The sequence below is a fragment of the Nyctereutes procyonoides genome, unplaced genomic scaffold (genome assembly GCF_905146905.1).
Source record: "Nyctereutes procyonoides isolate TBG_1078 unplaced genomic scaffold, NYPRO_anot_genome, whole genome shotgun sequence".
NCBI classification, from domain to species: domain Eukaryota; kingdom Metazoa; phylum Chordata; class Mammalia; order Carnivora; family Canidae; genus Nyctereutes; species Nyctereutes procyonoides.
Window position 1 is genome coordinate 45,473,697 of NW_026575125.1, and position 20,152 is coordinate 45,493,848.

General features: G+C 39.0%; 1 protein-coding gene across 3 annotated transcripts in view; it reads right to left on the minus strand.

Annotated features, from left to right (window-relative positions):
* The window catches only part of FAM120C (family with sequence similarity 120C), a 173,502-nt gene that overhangs the window by 7,896 nt on the left and 145,454 nt on the right, over positions 1 to 20,152 (minus strand). For 2 of the 3 annotated variants that reach the window (XM_055339107.1, XM_055339106.1), the window contains 3 exons: positions 9,686 to 9,800; positions 7,875 to 8,084; positions 826 to 1,027 (listed from right to left, as the gene is read on the minus strand). In XM_055339107.1, coding sequence (XP_055195082.1) covers positions 826 to 1,027; positions 7,875 to 8,084; positions 9,686 to 9,800 — 527 coding nt within the window. The remainder of the gene's footprint in view (positions 1 to 825; positions 1,028 to 7,874; positions 8,085 to 9,685; positions 9,801 to 20,152) is intronic. The other variant, XM_055339108.1, reaches the window with a different exon arrangement.

The following is a 20,152-nucleotide window of genomic DNA, read 5'->3' on the forward strand; positions in this document are numbered from 1 at the left end:
AAATATGCATACTGAAATTTGACCCTAAATTTAAGACAAACTTCATCTTCCAGATTTATTACTTTTAAAATGATGAGCAAGAGACAACAAACATCTTCAACCATAGTAACACTCCCACATGATCAGAGTCTGGGTATTTCATGTCAAAATATCCCTATTAAAGATATCCTGCTTCACCAAGGTTGTCTGAATTATTAGGATAAGTATCTCAGCTACCTAAGCATGACTGTCTATTCACCATTAAGCCACAGCTCAGGTGTCAAACACACACACCATAAATATAATGTGTATGTATTTGTTTTTTTCACTAAATTGCAATCCCCTGGCAGCCATGGACTGTGACTTATTTCACTCCAAGCTTCTGGAAATGTGTCAGGTCTACTCCCAGAGTGAAAATGGGTACCTCAGGGTATGGTTGTCTGTGGACATTGGTCATATACTCTTATTTCCCATTTGGTCTTTCTGTAAGCTCCTATGTACAACTCCTATGTACAAGCTCCTATGTACAACTGCCTATGGAATGAGTGAGCTAACCAGCAACTATGATGATCCTGTTCACTTGAGATATATTTCTCAGAAGTAATAAAGCAGCTCCTGGCTACTATATTGGTTACTTTGAGCTTGGTTGGTGACAGTCAAATTCTTAGGGACCAACCACCTCTATGGTGCATGGTCTGGGAAGTCAGTGGACTTTCTTTCCTAGGCTACACCCCTCCCTGTCAATAAGCTCCTCGTCAAGTTACTGCAACCTAGCACAGAAGAATTACTGGATGAGTATTATGAAACAGATTGAAGGTGACAAATACCTCATTCTTAGATACTGACCTGGAAATCCCCGACTCCTTCCTTGAGGGGGTGGTGGCATTGAGCCCATGGCTCGGGAATAAAGTGAAACAGGGTAGAGAGAGGGCACCATGGGAGGCACAAAAGTAGGTGATTGAAGTAGAGCAGAAGGTGGTGGATGGTTCATGTTGACTCCTTCAAGGATACTCTGTCTCATCTTTTCCACTTTGGTTGCCAGGTCAGCCTTCAAATGAAGAATGGAATTAATAACAGTAACTGTATAACAGTAATGGAATTAATAATAGTATAAAGATATATTTATTTATTTTTAGAGAGAGATGGGGTTGGGGGGCAGAGGAAGATAGAGAGAGAAACCCAAGCAGAGTCCAAGCTGAGCAAAGAGCATGACATGGGGCTCGATCTCATGACCCTGAGATCATGACTCGAGCCAAAACCAAGAGTTGGACACTTAACCGATCGTACCACTCAGGTGCCCCAACAGCTGCCATTTTTTTTAAACTTTTATATTTCAGGCACAGTAATGGGCACTCTAGGTACAGTTTCACAAATCTCTTCCCATTAAGAGAACTGAAGCCTGGAGTTAAATGGCTCAAGGAGCTATACCCAGGAAAACTTGCCTGGCACTATTTGCATGACACCAAACTATCATATCAGCTCTGTCCAAGGGCTTATGAGGCACGCTGACTAGGTCAAGGAAGACAAATGTGACTGTAAGTGTTTACTGATGGTCTATCACACAACCGGAAATAGGCTAGATTAATTTTAATTTTTTAAAGATTTTATTTATTTATTCATGAGAGACACAGAGTGAGAGAGAGGCAGAGACACAGGCAGAGGGAGAAGAAGGCTCCATGCAGGAAGCCCGACGTGGCACTTGATCCTGGAACTCCAGGATCATGCCCTGGGCCGAAGGCAGGCACTAAACCACTGAACCACCCACGGATCCCCGCTAGATTATTTTTTAAAGGGGGAGATAACAGAATGAGGTGAAAGAGAAAAGAATAAAACCTGACATATGCAAAGCTTTTTAACCTCCTTCTTCATACCCAGGATCAGAGACCATGATCTCTGTCCAGGATAAGTCCATGCCTCTAGTTCAGAGGTCAGCAAACCTGTTCCGAAAAGGGCCAGATAGGATTTGTAGGCCATACTGTATCTGTCACAATTATTAAGTCTGCTATTGTGGTGGTAAAGCAGCCATGGACGATATATTAATGAATGAATGTGGCTGTGTTCCAATGAAACCTTACTGGCATAAAAATTCCAAGTTTCAAATCTTGAAGTAGTTTGCCAACCCTGTTCTAGTCCCTCGGCTCATTTCCCCCAAATGGATAGAGGAATAAGTAAGGGCTCCTTTCCTCATCTTTCCTAAGGTTTTACTGTAAAAAATTTCCTGCTTTTACTCTGTCATCTACTTTACTACCCTCTCCTAGTTCCAAACGTAGTTTCTTTTCCAAAGATATCATCACTTAGAAGAGTGGCTTACAGTTTTTAGCAAATAAGGGAAATGAAATTTTAAGAAATGGAGGAAATGCATATAGTATATCTGAGTATTCCATGGGAAAGAAATACTCAGAGTAAGAAAACAATATGAAAATTTGGAGGAGGGGCAAGATGGCAGAAGAGTAGGGTCCCCAAGTCACCTGTCCCCACCAAATTACCTAGATAACTTTCAAATCATCCTGAAAACCTACAAATTCGGCCTGAGATTTAAAGAGAGAACAGCTAGAATGCGACAGTGAGAAGAGTTCGTGCTTCTATCAAGTACAACTTGTTTTTGGCCACTCTGCACTGAGCAAAATGACTAAAAGAAAGAACTCACCTCAAAAGAAAGAATCAGAAACAGTCCCCTCTCCCAAAGAGTTACAAAATTTAGATTACAATTCAATGTCAGAAAGCCAATTCAGAAGCACAATTATAAAGCTACTGGTGGCTCTAGAAAAAAGCATAAAGGAATCAAGAGACTTCATGACTCCAGAATTTATATCTAATCAGGCAGAAATTAAAAATCAATTAAATGAGATGCAATCCAAACTAGAGGTCCTAAGGACAAGGGTTAACAAGGTGGAAGAACGAGTGAGTGACATAGAAGACAAGTTGATGGCAAAGAGGGAAACTGAGGAAAAAAGAGTAAAACAATTAAAAGATCCTGAGGATAGGTTAAGAGAAATAAATGACAGCCTCAGAAGGAGAAAAATCTACATTTAATTGGGGTTCCCGAGGGCGCCGAAAGGGCCAGAGGGCCAGAGTATGTATTTGAACAAATCATAGCTGAAAACTTTCCTAATCTGGGAAGGGAAACAAGCATTCAGATCCAGGGGATAGAGAGATCCCCCCTAAAATCAATAAAAACCACTCAACACCTCGACATTTAATAGTGAAGCTTGCAAATTCCAAAGATAAAGAGAAGATCCTTAAAGCAGCAAGAGACAAGACATCCCTACCTTTTATGGTGAGAAGCATTAGGATAACAGCAGACCTCTCCAGAGATCTGGCAGGCCAGAAAGGGATGGCAGGATATATTCAGGGTCCTAAATGAGAAGAACATGCAACCAAGAATACTTTATCCAGCAAGGCTCTCATTCAGAATAGAAGAGATAAAGAGCTTCCAAGATAGGCAGAAACTGAAAGAATATGTGACCACCAAACCAGTTATCCAAGAAATATTAAGGGGGACTCTCTAAAAGAAAGAGGAAGTCCAAGTGAACAATCCACAAAAACAGGGACTGAATAGGTATCATGATGACACTAAACTCATATATTTCAATAGTAACTCTGAACGTGAATCGGCTTAATGACCCCATCAAAAGGCGCAGGGTTTCAGACTGGATAAAAAAGCAAGACCCATCTATTTGCTGTCTACAAGAGACTCATTTGAGACATAAGGACACCTACAGCCTGAAAATAAAAGTTTGGAGAACCATTTAACATTCAAATGGCCCTCAAAAGAAAGCAGGGGTAGCCATCATTATATCAGATAAACTAAAGTTTATACCGAAGACTGTAGTAAGAGATGAAGAGAGACACTATATTGTACTTAAAGGATCAATCCAACAAGAGGACTTAACAATCATCAATATTTATGCCCCGAATGTGGGAGCTGCCAAGTATATCAATCAATTAATAACCAAAGTAAACACATACTTAGATAATAATACACATATACTTGGTGACTTGAATGTAGCACTTTGTACAATCAACAGGTCTTCTAAGCACAACATCTCCAAAGAAAGAAGAACTTTAAATGATACACTGGACCAGATGGATTTCAAAGGTATTTACAGGACATTACATCCAAATGAAACTAAATACTCATTCTTCTCAATTGCACATGGAACTTTCTCCAGGAGAGACCACATACTGGGTCACAAACCAGGTCTGAACCGATACCAAAAGATTGGGATCGTCCCCTGCATATTCTCAGACCATAATGCCTTGAAATTAGAACTAAATCACAACAAGAAATTTGGAAGGATTTCAAGCACGGGGAGGTTAAGGACCATCCTGCTAAAAGATGAAAGGGCAAATCAGGAAATTAAAGAATTAAGGAAGAATTAAAAAGATTCATGGAAACTAATGAGAATGAAGATACAACTGTTCAAAATCTTTGGGATACAGCAAAAGCAGTCCTAAGGGGGAAATACATCGCAATACAAGCATCCATCCAAAAATTGGAAAGAACTCAAATACAAAAGCTAACCTTGCACCTAAAGGAGTTGGAGAAAAAACAGCAAATAGATCCTACATCCAGCAGAAGAAGAGAGTTAATAAAGATTCGAGCAGAACTCAATGAAATAGAGACCAGAAGAACTGTGGAACAGATTAACAAAACCAGGAGTTGGTTCTTTGAAGGAATTAATAAGATAGATAAACCATTACCCATCCTTATTAAAAGAGGACAGAAAAGACTCAAATTAATAAAATCATGAATGAGAAAGGAGAGATCACCACCAACACCAAGGAAATACAAATGATTTTAAAAACATATTATGAGGAGCTATATGCCAATAAATTAGGCAATCTAGAAGAAACGGACACATTGCTGGAAAACCACAAACTACCAAAACTGGACCAGGAAGAAATAGAAAACCTGAACAGGCCAATAACCAGGGAGGAAATTGAAGCACTCATCAAAAACCTCCCAAGACACAAAAGTCCAGGGCCAGATGGCTTCCCAGGCAAATTCTATCAAACGTTTAAAGAAGAAACCATACCTATTCTACTAAAGCTGTTCGGAAAGACAGAAAGAGTTGGAATACTTCCAAACTCGTTCTATGAGGCCAGCATCACCTTCATTCCAAAACCAAAGACCCCACCAAAAAGGAGAATTATAGACCAATATCCCTGATGAACATGGATGCAAAAATTCTCAACAAGATACTAGCCAATAGGATCCAACAGTACATTAAGAAGATTATTCACCATGACCACAAGTGGGATTTATCCCCGGGATGCAAGGCTTGCTCAACACTCGCAAAGCAATCGACGTGACAGATCATATCCACAAGAGAAAAAACAAGAACCATAGGATGCTCTCAATAGCAAAGAAAGCATTTGACAAAAGACAGCATCCAGGCCTGATCAAAACTCTGAAGAGTGTAGAATAGAGGGAACATTCCTCATCATCTTAAAAGCTATCAATGAAAAGCCCACAGCCAATATCATTCTCAATGGGGAAACACTGGGAGCCATTCTCCTAAGATCAGGAACAAGACAGGGATGTCTACTCTCACCACTTCTATTCAACATAGGACTAGAAGTCCTAGTCTCAGCAATCAGGCAACAAAAAGAAAAAAAGGCATTCAAATTGGCAAAGAAGAAGTCAAACTCTCCCTCTTCGCAGATGGCAGGATACTGTACATAGAAAACCCAAAAGCCTCCACCCCAAGATTGCTAGAACTCATACAGCAATTCGGCAGTGTCCAGGATACAAAATCAATGCCCAGAAATCAGTGGCATTTCTATACACTAACAATGAGACTGAAGAAAGAGAAATTAAGGAGTCATTCCCATTTACAATTACACCTAAAAGCATAAGATACCTAGGAATAAACCTAACCGAAGAAGTAAAGGATCTATACCCCCAAAACTACAGAACACTTCTGAAAGAAATGGAGGAAGACACAAAGAGATGGAAAAATTTCCATGCTCATGGATAGGCAGAATTAATGTTGTGAAAATGTCAATGTTACCCAGGGCAATTTACACGTTTAATGCAATCCCTATCAAAATACCATGGACTTTCTTCAGAGAGTTGGAACAAATCATCTTAAGATTTGTGTGGAAACAGAAAAGACCCCAAATACCCCGGGGAATATTAAAAAAGAAAACCAGAGCTGGGGGCATCACAATGCCAGATTTCAGGTTGTACTACAAAGCTGTGGTCATCAAGACAGTTGGTACTGACACAAAAATAGACACATAGATCAATGGAACAGAATAGAGAATCCAGAAGTGGACCCTCAACTTTATGGTCAACTAATATTCGACAAAGGAGGAAAGACTATCTACAGGAAAAAAGTCTCTTCAATAAATGGTGCTGGGAAAATTGGACATCCACATGCAGAAGAATGAAACTGGACCATTCTCTTACACCATACACAAAGATAAACTCAAAATGGATGAAAGATCTAAATGTGAGACAAGATTCCATCAAAATCCTAGAGGAGAACACAGGCAACACCCTTTTTGAACTTGGCCACAGTAACTTCTTGCAAGATACATCCATGAAGGCAAGAGAAACAAAAGCAAAAATGAACTATTGGGACTTCATCAAGATAAGAAGCTTTTGCACAGCAAAAGAAACAGTCAACAAAACTAAAAGACAACCTACAGAATAGGAGAAGATATTTGCAAATGACATATCAGATAAAGGGCTAGTATCCAAGACCTATAAAGAACTTATTAAACTCAACAGCAAAGAAACAATCCAATCATGAAATGGGCAAAAGACATGAACAGAAATCTCACAGAGGAAGACACAGACATGGCCAAGAAGCACAGGAAAAAATGCTCCACATCACTTGCCATCAGGGAAATACAAATCAAAACCACAATGAGACACCACCTCACACCAGTGAGAATGGGAAAAATTAAGAAGGCAGGACACAACAAATGTTGGAGAGGATGTGGAGAAAGGGGAACCCTCTTGCACTGGTGGTGGGAATGTGAACTGGTGCAGCCACTCTGGAAAACTGTGTGGAGGTTCCTCAAAGAGTTAAAAATAGATCTGCCCTATGACCCAGCAATTGCACTGCTGGGGATTTACCCCAAAGATACAGATGCAGTGAAACACGGGACACCTGCACCCTGATGTTTACAGCAGCAATGCCCACAGTAGCTAAACTGTGGAAGGAGCCTCGGTGTCCATCGAAAGATGAATGGATAAAGAAGATGTGGTTTATGTATACAATGGAATATTACTCAGCCATCAGAAATGACAAATACCCACCATTTGCTTCGATGTAGATGGAACTGGAGGGTATTATGGTGAGTGAAATAAGTCAATTGGAGAAGGACAAACATTATATGGTCTCATTCATTTGGGGAATATAAAAATAGTGAAAGGGAATAAAGGGGAAAGGAGAAAAAATGAGTGGGAAATATCAGAAAGGGAGACAGACCATGAGAGACTCCTAACTCTGGGAAACGAACAAGGGGTGGTGTAAAGGGAGGTGGGGTGGGGGTGACTGGGTGGCGGGCACTGAGGGGGGCACTTGATGGGATGAGCATTGGGTGTTATGCTATATGTTGGCAAATTGAACTCCAATTAAAAAATATGTAAAAAATAAAAAATTGAATTAAAAAAATAAATAAAAGCAGGTGCACTTAAAAAAAAAGAAAATTTGAAGTTCATAAGATTAGCACTTTCCAAAATATGATTTTAAAACATGTCTCTATCAGACTCTGGGCCTTTGGGCTGATCCCTGAACAAGTTAGGTTAATGGCAGACACATCCTCCCACTTCTCCTACCTCCCTCTCCAATGTTTCTGCTCCTTTCCACCCTCTGCCCATTCATCCCTGTAGCAGATCAGAGATGGCCCTTAGCTGCTGCCCAACTTGCTGGTACCTGACCATCACAGAGCTCAACCAGGGATACTCGCTCTCGGCCTGCTTTAATTAACTTGCTCTGGAACAGCTTGCCATCGAAGTAAATCCAGGGGCAGCAGTGCTCCCAAGGGACTGGCTGGCCACAAGCATCATTAGCAAACAGAGCTGTGTCGACCCCACTCATGAAGAGAGCAGCAAGCTGGATCCCTCGGGCATCCAGTTTCTCAATCTGAAACCACCATAGAGGAAAAACTACCATTAAAAACTTACTGTTATTGGTTACATTTACTCTTATCCCTGCTGTGCTGAGTGTTCTAGTTAAATATGAACATGTTGCCTTTTAATTACAGACACTTGAGTGCACACGTAGCTTCTATCTATGTCGTTCCTTAAGACAGTTTGAAAGATACTCATTACAAAAAAAACAAAGACTTCAGCTTTAAAACTTTAAGAAGACACCACTTTGAGATACCTTTTTTTTGGCCTGTCAAATTAGAAGAGTTTAAAAACTAAGGACAGAAAGAACACTCAACGTTGATGAGGAACGTATATTACACTTAAGCAGTATGTCAGTAACCCTGAAAATGTCCACATTTGTTGACTCAGAAATTCTTTCAGGAATCTATTCTAAGGAAGTAGAGCTGTGAATAAAGCTCAATGCATAAAGATTTTAATGATAACATTACATATAATAGGGAAAAACTGTAAACCAAATGGCCAACATTATAATAATTCATATATATATATATATATAATACATTTATTAAACTCTTTAAGACACAAAAATATGTGCTATGTCAAGTTTATAAATACATTATGTAATTACATACATCATACCTCAACTATGTAGAAAAGGCATGACAAAAGATAAGGAAAACATCAAAATGTTGATATTTGTTATCTCAAGTCAACATGTTAGATGGGTTTAATGGGAAAATGGGAAGTGCTTGCAGGTCCCCTCCTGCATGTTATCGGGAGTCAGTAACTGCATTAGTGCCAAGCAATATTATACTTACTGTAAAAAGGAACCAACACTGTTTTCCTTAGACTGTTTTTTGTCTTTCCCTTAGTTAACCTCGGTTCAATTAAGATTTTGTAAGTCTTATTGGACCAGATCTTTTCCACGTTTATCCTAGGGCCTCAAAAGACCATGGCCACTGAAGTCAGGAGATGGGTGTCCTGCATTAATAGCTAATATTATTGGATACTATGGACTTAAAATATGCAAGACACCATTCTAAGTGTTTTGCATGGATTATTTTACTTAGTATCCTCATAACCCTATAAGTAAGGAAACTGAAGCTACAGAGGTTAAGCAACCTACCCCAAATCACACAGCTAGGAAGTAATGAAGCCATGATTTAAACCCAAGGCAGCCTGTCTTCAGAGCCTGCCCTCTAACCTAGTATGTTCTAATGCTTTCAGTTATTTGGTGATTTACTTTCTTCCTTATGTTCTTCTAGACTTCCCTATAATGCCAATACATATTATTATAAAGGGAGGGTGGACATTTACTCAGAAACAGAGGACACTAGGGAAAATCCCCTGTAGTGTATCTTGCAAGAGTCAGAAACCTTATCACGGTTTGTGGCCATGACTTATTTGTACTATATAATATCCATCTTTTTTGTCCATTCTCACCCATCAGTATGGGAGCAATGGTGTAGGCACCTCTTTGGTTTTATTAACAGACATACATGTTTGGCCAAAGTAAATCAAACATTTACCTACAGAACTTACTCTTCTTCCCCGCTCCAGGGGAAAAAAGACCAAAAAGGAAAGCTATGAGCTCATAAAAGAAAGAACTTAAGTGAGGGTAAATCAAATCACCTTGAGTTCTTGAAGTTGATCTGGTTCATAAAGCTGGGTAGATACTGCCTGGGCAAGGAAAGTGTCTAGCTCATGGCGATGCAGGATTCGACCACCAGGCCACTGAACCATGTACCTAGAAAATAAAAGCATTATTATTAAGCCACAAAGTCTCATTTATTCATTTCACAAACACTAAGCTAAGAACCTATCATGGGCCAGACCCTGGGCTAGGTTTTAGCAATTCCAACAGAATAAAGTAAAAGAACCTCTGCCTCTGGTTGCTTACAGTCTGGGGGGTAGAGGAGACAGGTACATGCATCAACAATGACAGGAGAGTGTGGTTAAGTACCAAGATAAAAGAATGCCCTGGGGTGCTATAAGAACATGGAAGAGGGCTAGGCTAGAAGAGTGAGGGAGGGCAGCATCCTGAAGAAATAGCAGAAGCTGGGTTTCAAAGGCCCTGGGGAAATTTGTGAAAAAGGTGAGGAAATTATGTTCTAGGTTGAGGGAACAGCATGTGTGAAGGTACAGAAGTGTGGAGTTTGGTATGATATAGCAGGTTCTACAATGCTGGAGCTAAACAGGTCTGCAGTGACAGAAGGCAGGATTAGAAAGTAGGCCTGGCTATAGAAACCAGTATGGAGGTTCCTCAAAAAATTAAGAATAGAACTACCATATGATCTAGCAATCCCACTTCTGGGAATATGTCCAGAGGAAATAAAAACTAACTCAAAAAGATTCCTGGAACCCCATGTTCACTGCAACATTACTTACAACAGCCAAGACATGGAAACTACCTAAGTGTCCACTGACAGATGAGTGGATAAAGCAGTTGTGGTATATATGCAAATATAGCAGAATATTATTCAACCATAAAAAATGAGGAAATCCTACCATTGGCAACAATAGGGAGGAAGCCTGAAGGCATTATGCTAAGTGAAATAAGTCAGACAGAGAAAGACAAATATTGTATGATTTCACTTATACGTGGAATCTTAAAAAAAAACTCATAGAAAAAGAGATCAGAGTTGTGGTTACTAAAAGTGGGTGGCGAGTTAGAGGAAGGGGGAATTAGAGGAAGGTGGGCAGATGGTACAAACTTCTAGTTATAAGATAAACGAGTACTAGAGATAATGGACATGATGACTATAACTAACACTGTTGTGTGATATATAGAAAAGTTGTTAAAAGAATAGCTTCTAAGAATTCTCATCACCAGGAGAATTTTTTTTCTTTTTCTTTGTATCTATAGGAGATAATGGATGCTAACTAAATCCATTGTGGTAATCATGTCACAATATATGTAAATGAAACCATCATGCTGTACTCCTTAAACTTATACAGTGATGTGTATCAATTTCTTCTCAATAAAACTGGGGAAAAAAAAGAAAGGCCAGATCATGAAGTGTTTCAAAAGCAGTATTAAGGAATTTGGATCTTTGTTCTGAAAATATAAGAACACTTAAGGTTTATCAGCAGGACAGTGATATTGACTGGCTCATAGGCTTGGATACCGGTAGGGAGGCAACTGTAGCAACCTGTGGCCAAAGTGCCTGTGTATAAACAAAAGGCACTGGCTCAGAGGATGGAGAGGGCTAGGGAGGGAACAAAGACAAGAGCTATTGAGGAGATAAATCCATAGGATTTGATCATGCATGTTACAAGAAGGGGGTAAAGAAAAAAGAAGAGTATAAGATTCCTAGAATTCTGGTTTGGGCAGATGGATAGATGGGGCCATTCCCCAAGATAGGAACTTCACTAATTAAAATAAATACTCATTGATGAGTATTTGACCTGAATTTCATGAACTGAATACGTTTTAATGTCCTAGGCACCGAGAATGCAGAAAGAAGAAGAGAAAGATGAAAAAATACATCTATGTCTTTGTCCATAGCTTCCTGAAGACCCACAAGACAATGATCATTCAGATTTATTGGAGCTGTGTGAGACTTCACAAAGCTGGCATTTAAAGCAAGGGCTGGGGGATCCCTGGGTGGCTCAGCGGTTTGGCGCCTGCCTTTGGCCCAAGGCGTGATCCTTGGAGTCCCAGGATCAAGTCCCGTGTCGGGCTCTCGGTATGGAGCCTGCTTCTCCCTCTTCCTGTGTTTAGGCCTCTCTCTCTCTCTCTGTCTATCATGAATAAATAAATAAATCTTTAAAAAAATAAAGCAAGGGCTGGTCTCTTCTGAGTGGCATGTGGAATTTGGGACTCAGATCCAGTTACTACTACTAGGAGGCAGTATGGTACCCTGGAAAGAGCCTGGGCTCGGCAGCCTGGCTTTGAATCACTAACCTGCTGTCTCCTCACCCAGAACAATCACAACAGCACAGGTAGCTCTACTGCCATTACTCTTTCTTCAAGCCCAACTGACATTTCTCTGAGCTCCAGGATGCTTCTGGATTGCAGGACATGCCCGACAAGCCTTGTCTTTATAAACTAAGTTCTAAATGTTGGGGCTTTCCAGGAGGCATCTTCCTGGGCCACACAGAAAGAAATTTCCACCTTCTTCCTTGCTCACACCTTCTCCACTTGGAATATTTATTCACACTTTATAACCCATTTTACACTTTTTGAGGCTATATTATACAGTGCACAATTCAAAGCTTATATCTATCAGTACAAGATATTCTCCTTTGTCCTCAATGTTTCTTTTGCCTTTATCCTCAATTTTTCTTGACTACTTTATTTAATATTGTTTCTTTTTTTCCCAGAAAACTCTATTTATTTATTCATGAAAGACACACAAAGATAGATAGATAGAGAGAGAGAGAGAGAGAGAGAGAGAGAGAGAGAGAGGGAGGCAGAGACACAGGCAGAGAGAGAAGAAGTCTCCATGCAGGGAGCCCAATGCGGGACTCGATCCCAGGACTCCAGGATCATGCCCTGGGCTGATGGCAGATGCTAAACCACTGAGCCACCCAGGGATCCCCTAAATATTATTTCTTTTGATTTATACTTCCTTGATTTACCTTTGCCCATTCTTTTTTTTAATCTTTCAAACTTATTTTGTTGGCAAAACATGAAGCAAAAATAGAAGAAAATGAACAGGAATGCAACTATAGTGGGAGACTTTAGCATACTACCATTAAGCTATGACATGTAAAATATGCCTAAAATACCTTTAAAATCACAGAAGATTTGAACAATACAACGAATAAGGTTCAAATGCTTGACTAATTCTGTACAAAGAAAACATAACTCCTTTTAAGTGGCCATGCGAGTTCTCATGAGCTCTAGGACCTTTTCTGTTTGGCCTTGTCTATTGTCTTGTTTCTTATTCATATTTATTAAGAACTATCTAGCACAGTACATGGCATAGGGTAGGTGTAAGTATTTATTAGGGACTGACTGAATGCATCAACCAGGTCATGGGAAAAAAAACCCCAAACACAAAAAGCCTCAACAAGGGCCACCTGATGGCTCACTGGTTAAGCATCTGCTTTTGGCTCAGGTTGTGATCCTGGGATCCTAGGATCAAGTCCCACATTGGGCTCCCTACAGGGAGCCTCCTTCTCCCTCTGCCTATGTCTCTGCCTCTCTCTCTCTCTGTGTCTCTCATGAGTAAATAAATACAATCTTTTAAAAAAACCCAAAAAACAAAACAAAAAATCTCAACAAAAATCCTCTAAAGCCGGATTGTACCAGTCACATCCTGACTACTATAAAAGAAAGACTGACCTTAGGAGCTCCTAAAGAAGTAAAGTGTGGGAGACAGGCTCACCAAAAGACTAGCACAATGAGAGGGATGTGACTTTACAAGCTGAACAGGTTGTTTTGGATGCTCTTAGGAAAGAGTAACTGAATTCACCTGGGAGGATCAGAGAAGGCTTCACAGAGAACATTTAATTTCCTAGGGATGTGGAATTTTTGGTTGGTTTGGTTTATATTTGTTAATGTTAATTTGCAATTTTCCACCTTTCTCTAACCTTGGTATGGTGCATGGCAGAATGGATGCTCAAATACGTTTGCTGAACAAATGAGTCTATGGCAAGATATTCAGAAGGAAATGCTAGCTCCACCTTTTGGCTAACACCGCTTATTCAACCAGCCTTGAATGAATTTACAAGAGAGGACAGTGTCCAAAGTAAATGAGACAGCAGGAAATCATAATTATTAAATCAACCAATATTTGCTGATGCTCATCATATGTTATTTTTTAAATTATATTATTTCACTGGGGATTTATTCTGGAAAAACTGCAGGCTTACTAATTCCCCTTAGTATCAATAACAAGACAGCTTGATTTCTATTTGTAGTATATACATTATTATATATACTATATATAAGCATTATATATTACAATATATGGAACAAACTATAAGTTACTCATAGGAACAACATTTACTAAATGCCTCTTGCATTCTAGACACCCTGCCATAAACTTTATACACACAGATTCTGGGCAAATGCATTAGGTTCTAGGGGCTTTAGTTCCCTCCCTCATCTCTAAAATGGGGAAAATACTACCTATATCTCAAAAGGGTGTAAAAAGTAAAAGAGAAAATGCATGTAAAAGCACTTAGCATAGTGCTTGCCATAGCAGCACTCCTGGTTACCATTTGTAAGTGAGCCAATTATGATCTAATTCTTCCTTTACTATCTGGTGAAGCCTTCATATCATATATTAAATTCTCATATATACAAGGATCTGTTTCTACACTATTCTGTTTATTTCTCATGCCACTACCATAATGACTTAAGTATAAAATTTGTTTTATTTTTTATTTTATTTTTTTTAAATTTTTATTTATTATAGTCACACACACACACAGAGAGAGAGAGAGAGAGAGAGAGAGAGAGAGAGAGAGAGAGAGAGAGGCAGAGACATAGGCAGAGGGAGAAGCAGGCTCCATGCACCGGGAGCCCGATGTGGGATTCGATCCCGGGTCTCCAGGATCGCGCCCTGGGCCAAAGGCAGGCGCCAAACCGCTGCGCCACCCAGGGATCCCTTAAATTTGTTTTAATATATGGTAGTCTCCCCTTTTACTCTACCTCTTTTAATTTTAAATAATATTTATGATTTTATTCTGATTTCAAAGGTTCAGGTTCATTATTCAGAAAATATGAAGAGAGCAACAAATAGTATAAAGAAAATGAAAGATAAAAACGGAAATAATTTGTACTCTTACAATTTAGATATCACCACAATTAAGATGATGATTTTGGCTTCTTTCTTCCTAGCATCTCAAATCTCAATTTTCTCTATTTCATACTATATATAGAATACTGTATCTTGCCTTTTTCATTCAACATTAGGATAACTTCTCATTCATTAAATACTATTCGAAAACATTTTTCTTCCATGTCGAAGCAAATGGTGGGTATTCATCCTTTCTGATGGCAGAAATATATATATATATATATATATATATATATATAATGCTTTTGGCTCAGGTTGTGATCCCGGGGTCCTGGGATCAAGTCCCATATCGGGCTCCCTGCAGGGAGCCTCCTTCTCCCTCTGCCTATGTCTCTGTCTCTCTCTGTGTCTCTCATGAGTAAATAAATACAATCTTTAAAAAAAACCCCAAAAAACAAAACCAAAAATCTCCACAAAAATCAACAAATATATATATATATATATATATATATATATATATATATATATATACACACATATATACCACATCTTCTTTATCCATTGATCTGCCAATGGACGTTGAGGCTCTTTCCACAGTTTGGCTATTGTGGACGTTGCTGCTATACACATTGGGGTACAGGTGTTCCAGCGTTTTACTGTATCTTTGGGGTAAATCCCCAGCAGTGCAATTGCTGGGTCGTAGGGTAGCTCTATTTTTAACTCTTTGAGGAACCTCCACACAGTTTTCCAGAGTGGCTGCACCAGTTCACATTCCCACCAACAGTGTAAGAGGGTTCCCCTTTATCCACGTCCTCTCCAACATTTGTTGTTTCCTGTCTTGTTAATTCTCACCATTCTCACTGGTGTGAGGTGATCTCTCATTGTGGTTTTTATTTGTATTTCCCTGATGGCAAGTGATGTGGAGCATTTTCTCATGTGCTTGTTGGCCATGTCTATGTCTTCTTTGGTGAAATTTCTGTTCATGTCTTTTGCCCATTTCATGATTGGATTTTTTCTTTGCTGTTGAGTTTAATAAGTTCTTTATAGGTCTTGGATACTAGCCCTTTATCTAATTGGTCATGTGCAAATATCTTCTCCCATATTGCAGGTTGTCTTTTAGTTTTGTTGACTTTTTTTTTTCTCTGTACAAACGCTTTTTATCTTGATTAAGTCGCAATAGTTCATGGATGGAACTGGAGGGTATTATGCTGAGTGAAGTAACTCATCAGAGAAGGACAATCATATGGTTTTACTCATATGGGGAATATAAGAAATAGTGAAAGGGATTATAGGGGAAAGGAGGGAAAATGAGTGGGAAAAATAAGAGAGGGTGACAAAACATGAGAGACTCCTAACTCTGAGAAATGAACAAGGGGTGGTGGGCGGGGGGATGGGCTGACTGGGTGACAGGAACTGAGGAGGGCACTTGATGGGATGAGCACTGGGTGTCATACTATATGTTGGTAAATCAAACTTCAATAAAAAAATGTTTAAAAAACATTTTTCATTTTCTTTCAAAAATCTTTTCATTTGAGTATAATGGACACACTGTTACATTAGTTTCAGGTGTACAACTTAGTGATTTAACAAGTTTATATATATTTTAAAGATTTTATTTATTTATTTATTTATTTATTTATTTATTTATTTATTTGAGAGAGAGAGAGAGAGAGAGAGAGAGAGAGAGAGAGAGAGAGAGAGAAGCAGACTCCCACCTGAGCAGGAAGCCAAATGTGGGGTTTTAATCCCAGGATCCAGAGATCATGACCTGAGCCAAAGGCAGACACTTAACTGACTGAGCCACCCAGGTCCCTGAAGTTTATATATTATGCTCTGCTCACAAGTGTAGCTACCATCTGTCACCACACAAAGCTATTACAGTATCATTGACTATATTCCCTATGCTGTACCTTTTATTCCCATGGCTTATTCATTTCATAACTGGAAGCTTGGGGATGCCTGGGTGGCTCAGCAGTTGAGCATCTGCCTCCGGTTCAAGGTGTGATCCCGGGTCCGGGGATCGAGTCCCACATCAGGCTCCCTGTGAGGAGCCTGCTTCTCCCTCTATGTTTCTCTGTATCTCTCATGAATAAATAAATAAAATCTTTAAAAAAATAACTGGAAGCCTGTATCTGCCACTCCCCTTCATCCATTTTGCCCAGCCTCCACCCCTCCCCTCTGCCAACCGTCACCTTGTTCTCTGTATTTATAGGTCTGATTTTCTTTTTTCTTTGCTTAGATTTTTTAGATTCCACAATAAGTGAAATCATATGGTATTTGTCTTTCTCAGTCTGACTTATTTCACTTAGCATAATACCCTCTAGGTCCATTCATGTTGTCTCAAATGACACAATCTCATTTTTTGTAAGTCTGTGTAAAATTCCATTTTACACATACATACACACACACACCCCACATCATTCTTATCCATTTCTCTATTGATGCAAACTTAGGTTCCTTCCATATCTTGGCTATTGTAAATAATGCTGCAATAAACATAGGGGTGCATATTATCTTTCTGAATTAGTGTTTTTGTTTTGTTTGGGTAAATACCCAGTAGTCGAATTATTGGATCATATGGTATTTCTATATTTCATTTTTTGAGGAATCTCCATAATGTTTTTCACAGTGGCTGTACCAATTTACTTCCCATCGACAGTACGCCAGGGTTTCTTTCTCTTCACAACATTGCCAACGCTTGTTATTTCTTGTACTTTTGATTTTGGCTATTCTGACAGGTGATATTTCACTATGGTTTTGATTTGCATTTCTCTGATGATGAGTGATGTTGAGCATCTTTTCACGTGTCTATTGGCCATCTGGATGTATTCTTTGGAAAAATGTCTATTTAGGCCCTCTGTCCATTTTTTAATCAGATTGCTTTCTGATGTTAAGCTGTAGAAGTTCTTTATATGTTTTGAATATTAACCCTTTATCAGATATATCATTTGTAAATATCTTCTCTTAGTAGGCTTTCTGTTAATTTTTTTCACTGTGCAAAATCTTTTTGTTTTGGTGTAGTCTCAATAGTTTACTTTTGTTTCTGTTTCTGTTGCCTTAGGAGACATGTCTAGAAAAATGTTGCTAGGCCAATGTCAGGGAAATTAATGCCCGTCTTTTCTTCTAGGATTTTTATGGTTTCAGGTCTCATATTTAGGTCTTTAATTTATTTTGAATTCATTTTTGTTTATGATGTTAGAAAGTGGTCCAGTTTTCCCAGCACCATTTTTTAAAGAGACTATCTTTGCCCCATTGTATATTCTTGCCTCCTTTATCAACAGATAAATTGTCCATGTAAGTGTGGGTTTATTTCTGGGGTCTCTATTCCAGTCCACTGACCTATCTGTATGTTTATTTTTGTGCCAGTACTCTGTCTTGCTTACTATAGCTTTGTAGTGTATCTTGAAATCTGGAATTATGGTAACTCCAGCTTTTTCTTTCACAAGACTGCTTTGGTTATTCAGGGTCCTTTGTGGTTCCACACAAATTTTAGTATTGTTTGTTCTAGTTTTGTGGCAAATGTTGTTGGTATTTTGTTTTTTTTTAAGTTTTATTTATTAATGAGAGAGAGAGAGAAAGAGAGAGACAGAGAGAGGCAGAGATGCAGGCAGAGGGAGAAGCAGGCTGCATGCAGGGAGCCTGACGTGGGACTTGATCCTGGGTCTCCAGGATCAGGCCCTGGGCTGAAGGTAGTACTAAACTGCTGAGCCACCCTGGCTGCCCTGTTGTTGGTATTTTGATAGGGATTGCATTGGATGTGTAGATTGCTTTGGGTAGAATGGACATTTTAACCAAAAACATGATTTTTAATGACTGCATATACCAATTTACTTGAATATTCCTGTAACAGTGGAAGTTTATACTGTTAATAGTTTTTTATTTCATTATAAATATATATTATATATAATATATAAATAATATATAATTCTACAAAGATCACATACATATATCTCATCTGTATCTCTGATTATTCATTCTCTTAGAGCCTTATATTTGGAATTATTGTGTCAGTATGTCCATTTTAAAGGTTCCCAATATATTTTCCAAAACTGTCTTCCAGACTACTTTGTCCTATTTTCTAGCAGAAAATAAGCAAATATTGTTATCATTAATCTGTGATGATTAAATGAGCAAAACTCTTGATATTTAAATAGCTATCTCTTTGCTAATGATAAGGTTGCACATTTTTTTTTTTTTTTACAAATACATACTTCTATGACTGGTCTATGTCTATCATAACCATGTCAATTAAATTTCTTGGTCTACTTATAGCTCCTTCTAAGATAATTTAAAGGGTTATCTTTAGGATAGTGACAACTATTTTTTTTTTAGATTTTATTTATTTATCCATGAGAGACACACACAGAGAGAGAGGCAGAGACACAGAGGGAGAAGTAGGCAACATGCAGGGAGCCCGACATGGGACTCGATCCCGGGTCTCTGGGATCATGCCCTGGACTCAAGGCGGCGTTAAACCACTGAGCCACCAAGGCTGCCCAGTGACAACTATTTGGACACAGAGTAGACAGCTAATGTAAGTCAAATCAATCCATGGCTTGCCAGAATCTCAAGTACTTGAGCTAAGAGATTCCAAGAGTGATGAAACATGAAAGAGGAGGCAGTTTCATTTCTGCCTTTCCAGCACTATTCTCCGTGTTAACATTTCTTTTTCTTGGATGACAATGAGCTTACCTAGTAGGCAGAGATGATTTTTGTTTCTTGTAAACAAATGATCTGAAGAGAGTGTCATTTACTCATTTTTGTTTTGGGGTGCTAGTATAGGCATATCTTATTTTATTAAAGTGCTTTTCAGATTTTGCACTTTTTACAAATTGAAGGTTTGTGACAACCCTGCATCAAGCAAGTCTATCAGCAACATTTTTCCAAAAGCATTTGCTCACTTAGTGTCTCTCTGTCACATTTTGGTATTTCCTAAAATATTTCTAATGATTTCATCTTTTTTTTTTAAATTTTTATTTATTTATGATAGTCACACACACAGAGAGAGAGAGAGAGAGAGGCAGAGACACAGGCAGAGGGAGAAGCAGGCTCCATGCACTGGGAGCCCGACGTGGGATTCGATCCCGGGTCTCCAGGATCGCGCCCTGGGTCAAAGGCAGGCGCCAAACCGCTGCACCACCCAGGGATCCCTGATTTCATCTTTATTATATATGTTATGATGATCTGTGGTTAGTGATCTTTGATGTTGCTATTGTCATTGTTTTGGGGGCATGACAAACCACACCCATATATGACTGTGGACTTAACTGATAAATAAAAGAACACTTCAGTGTGTTCTGACTGCTTCATTGACTGGTGTTCCTCACTCTCCCCAGGCCTCCCTATTCCCTGAGACACAAAAATATTGAAATTAGGCCAGTTAAGGGACACCTGGGTGGCTCAG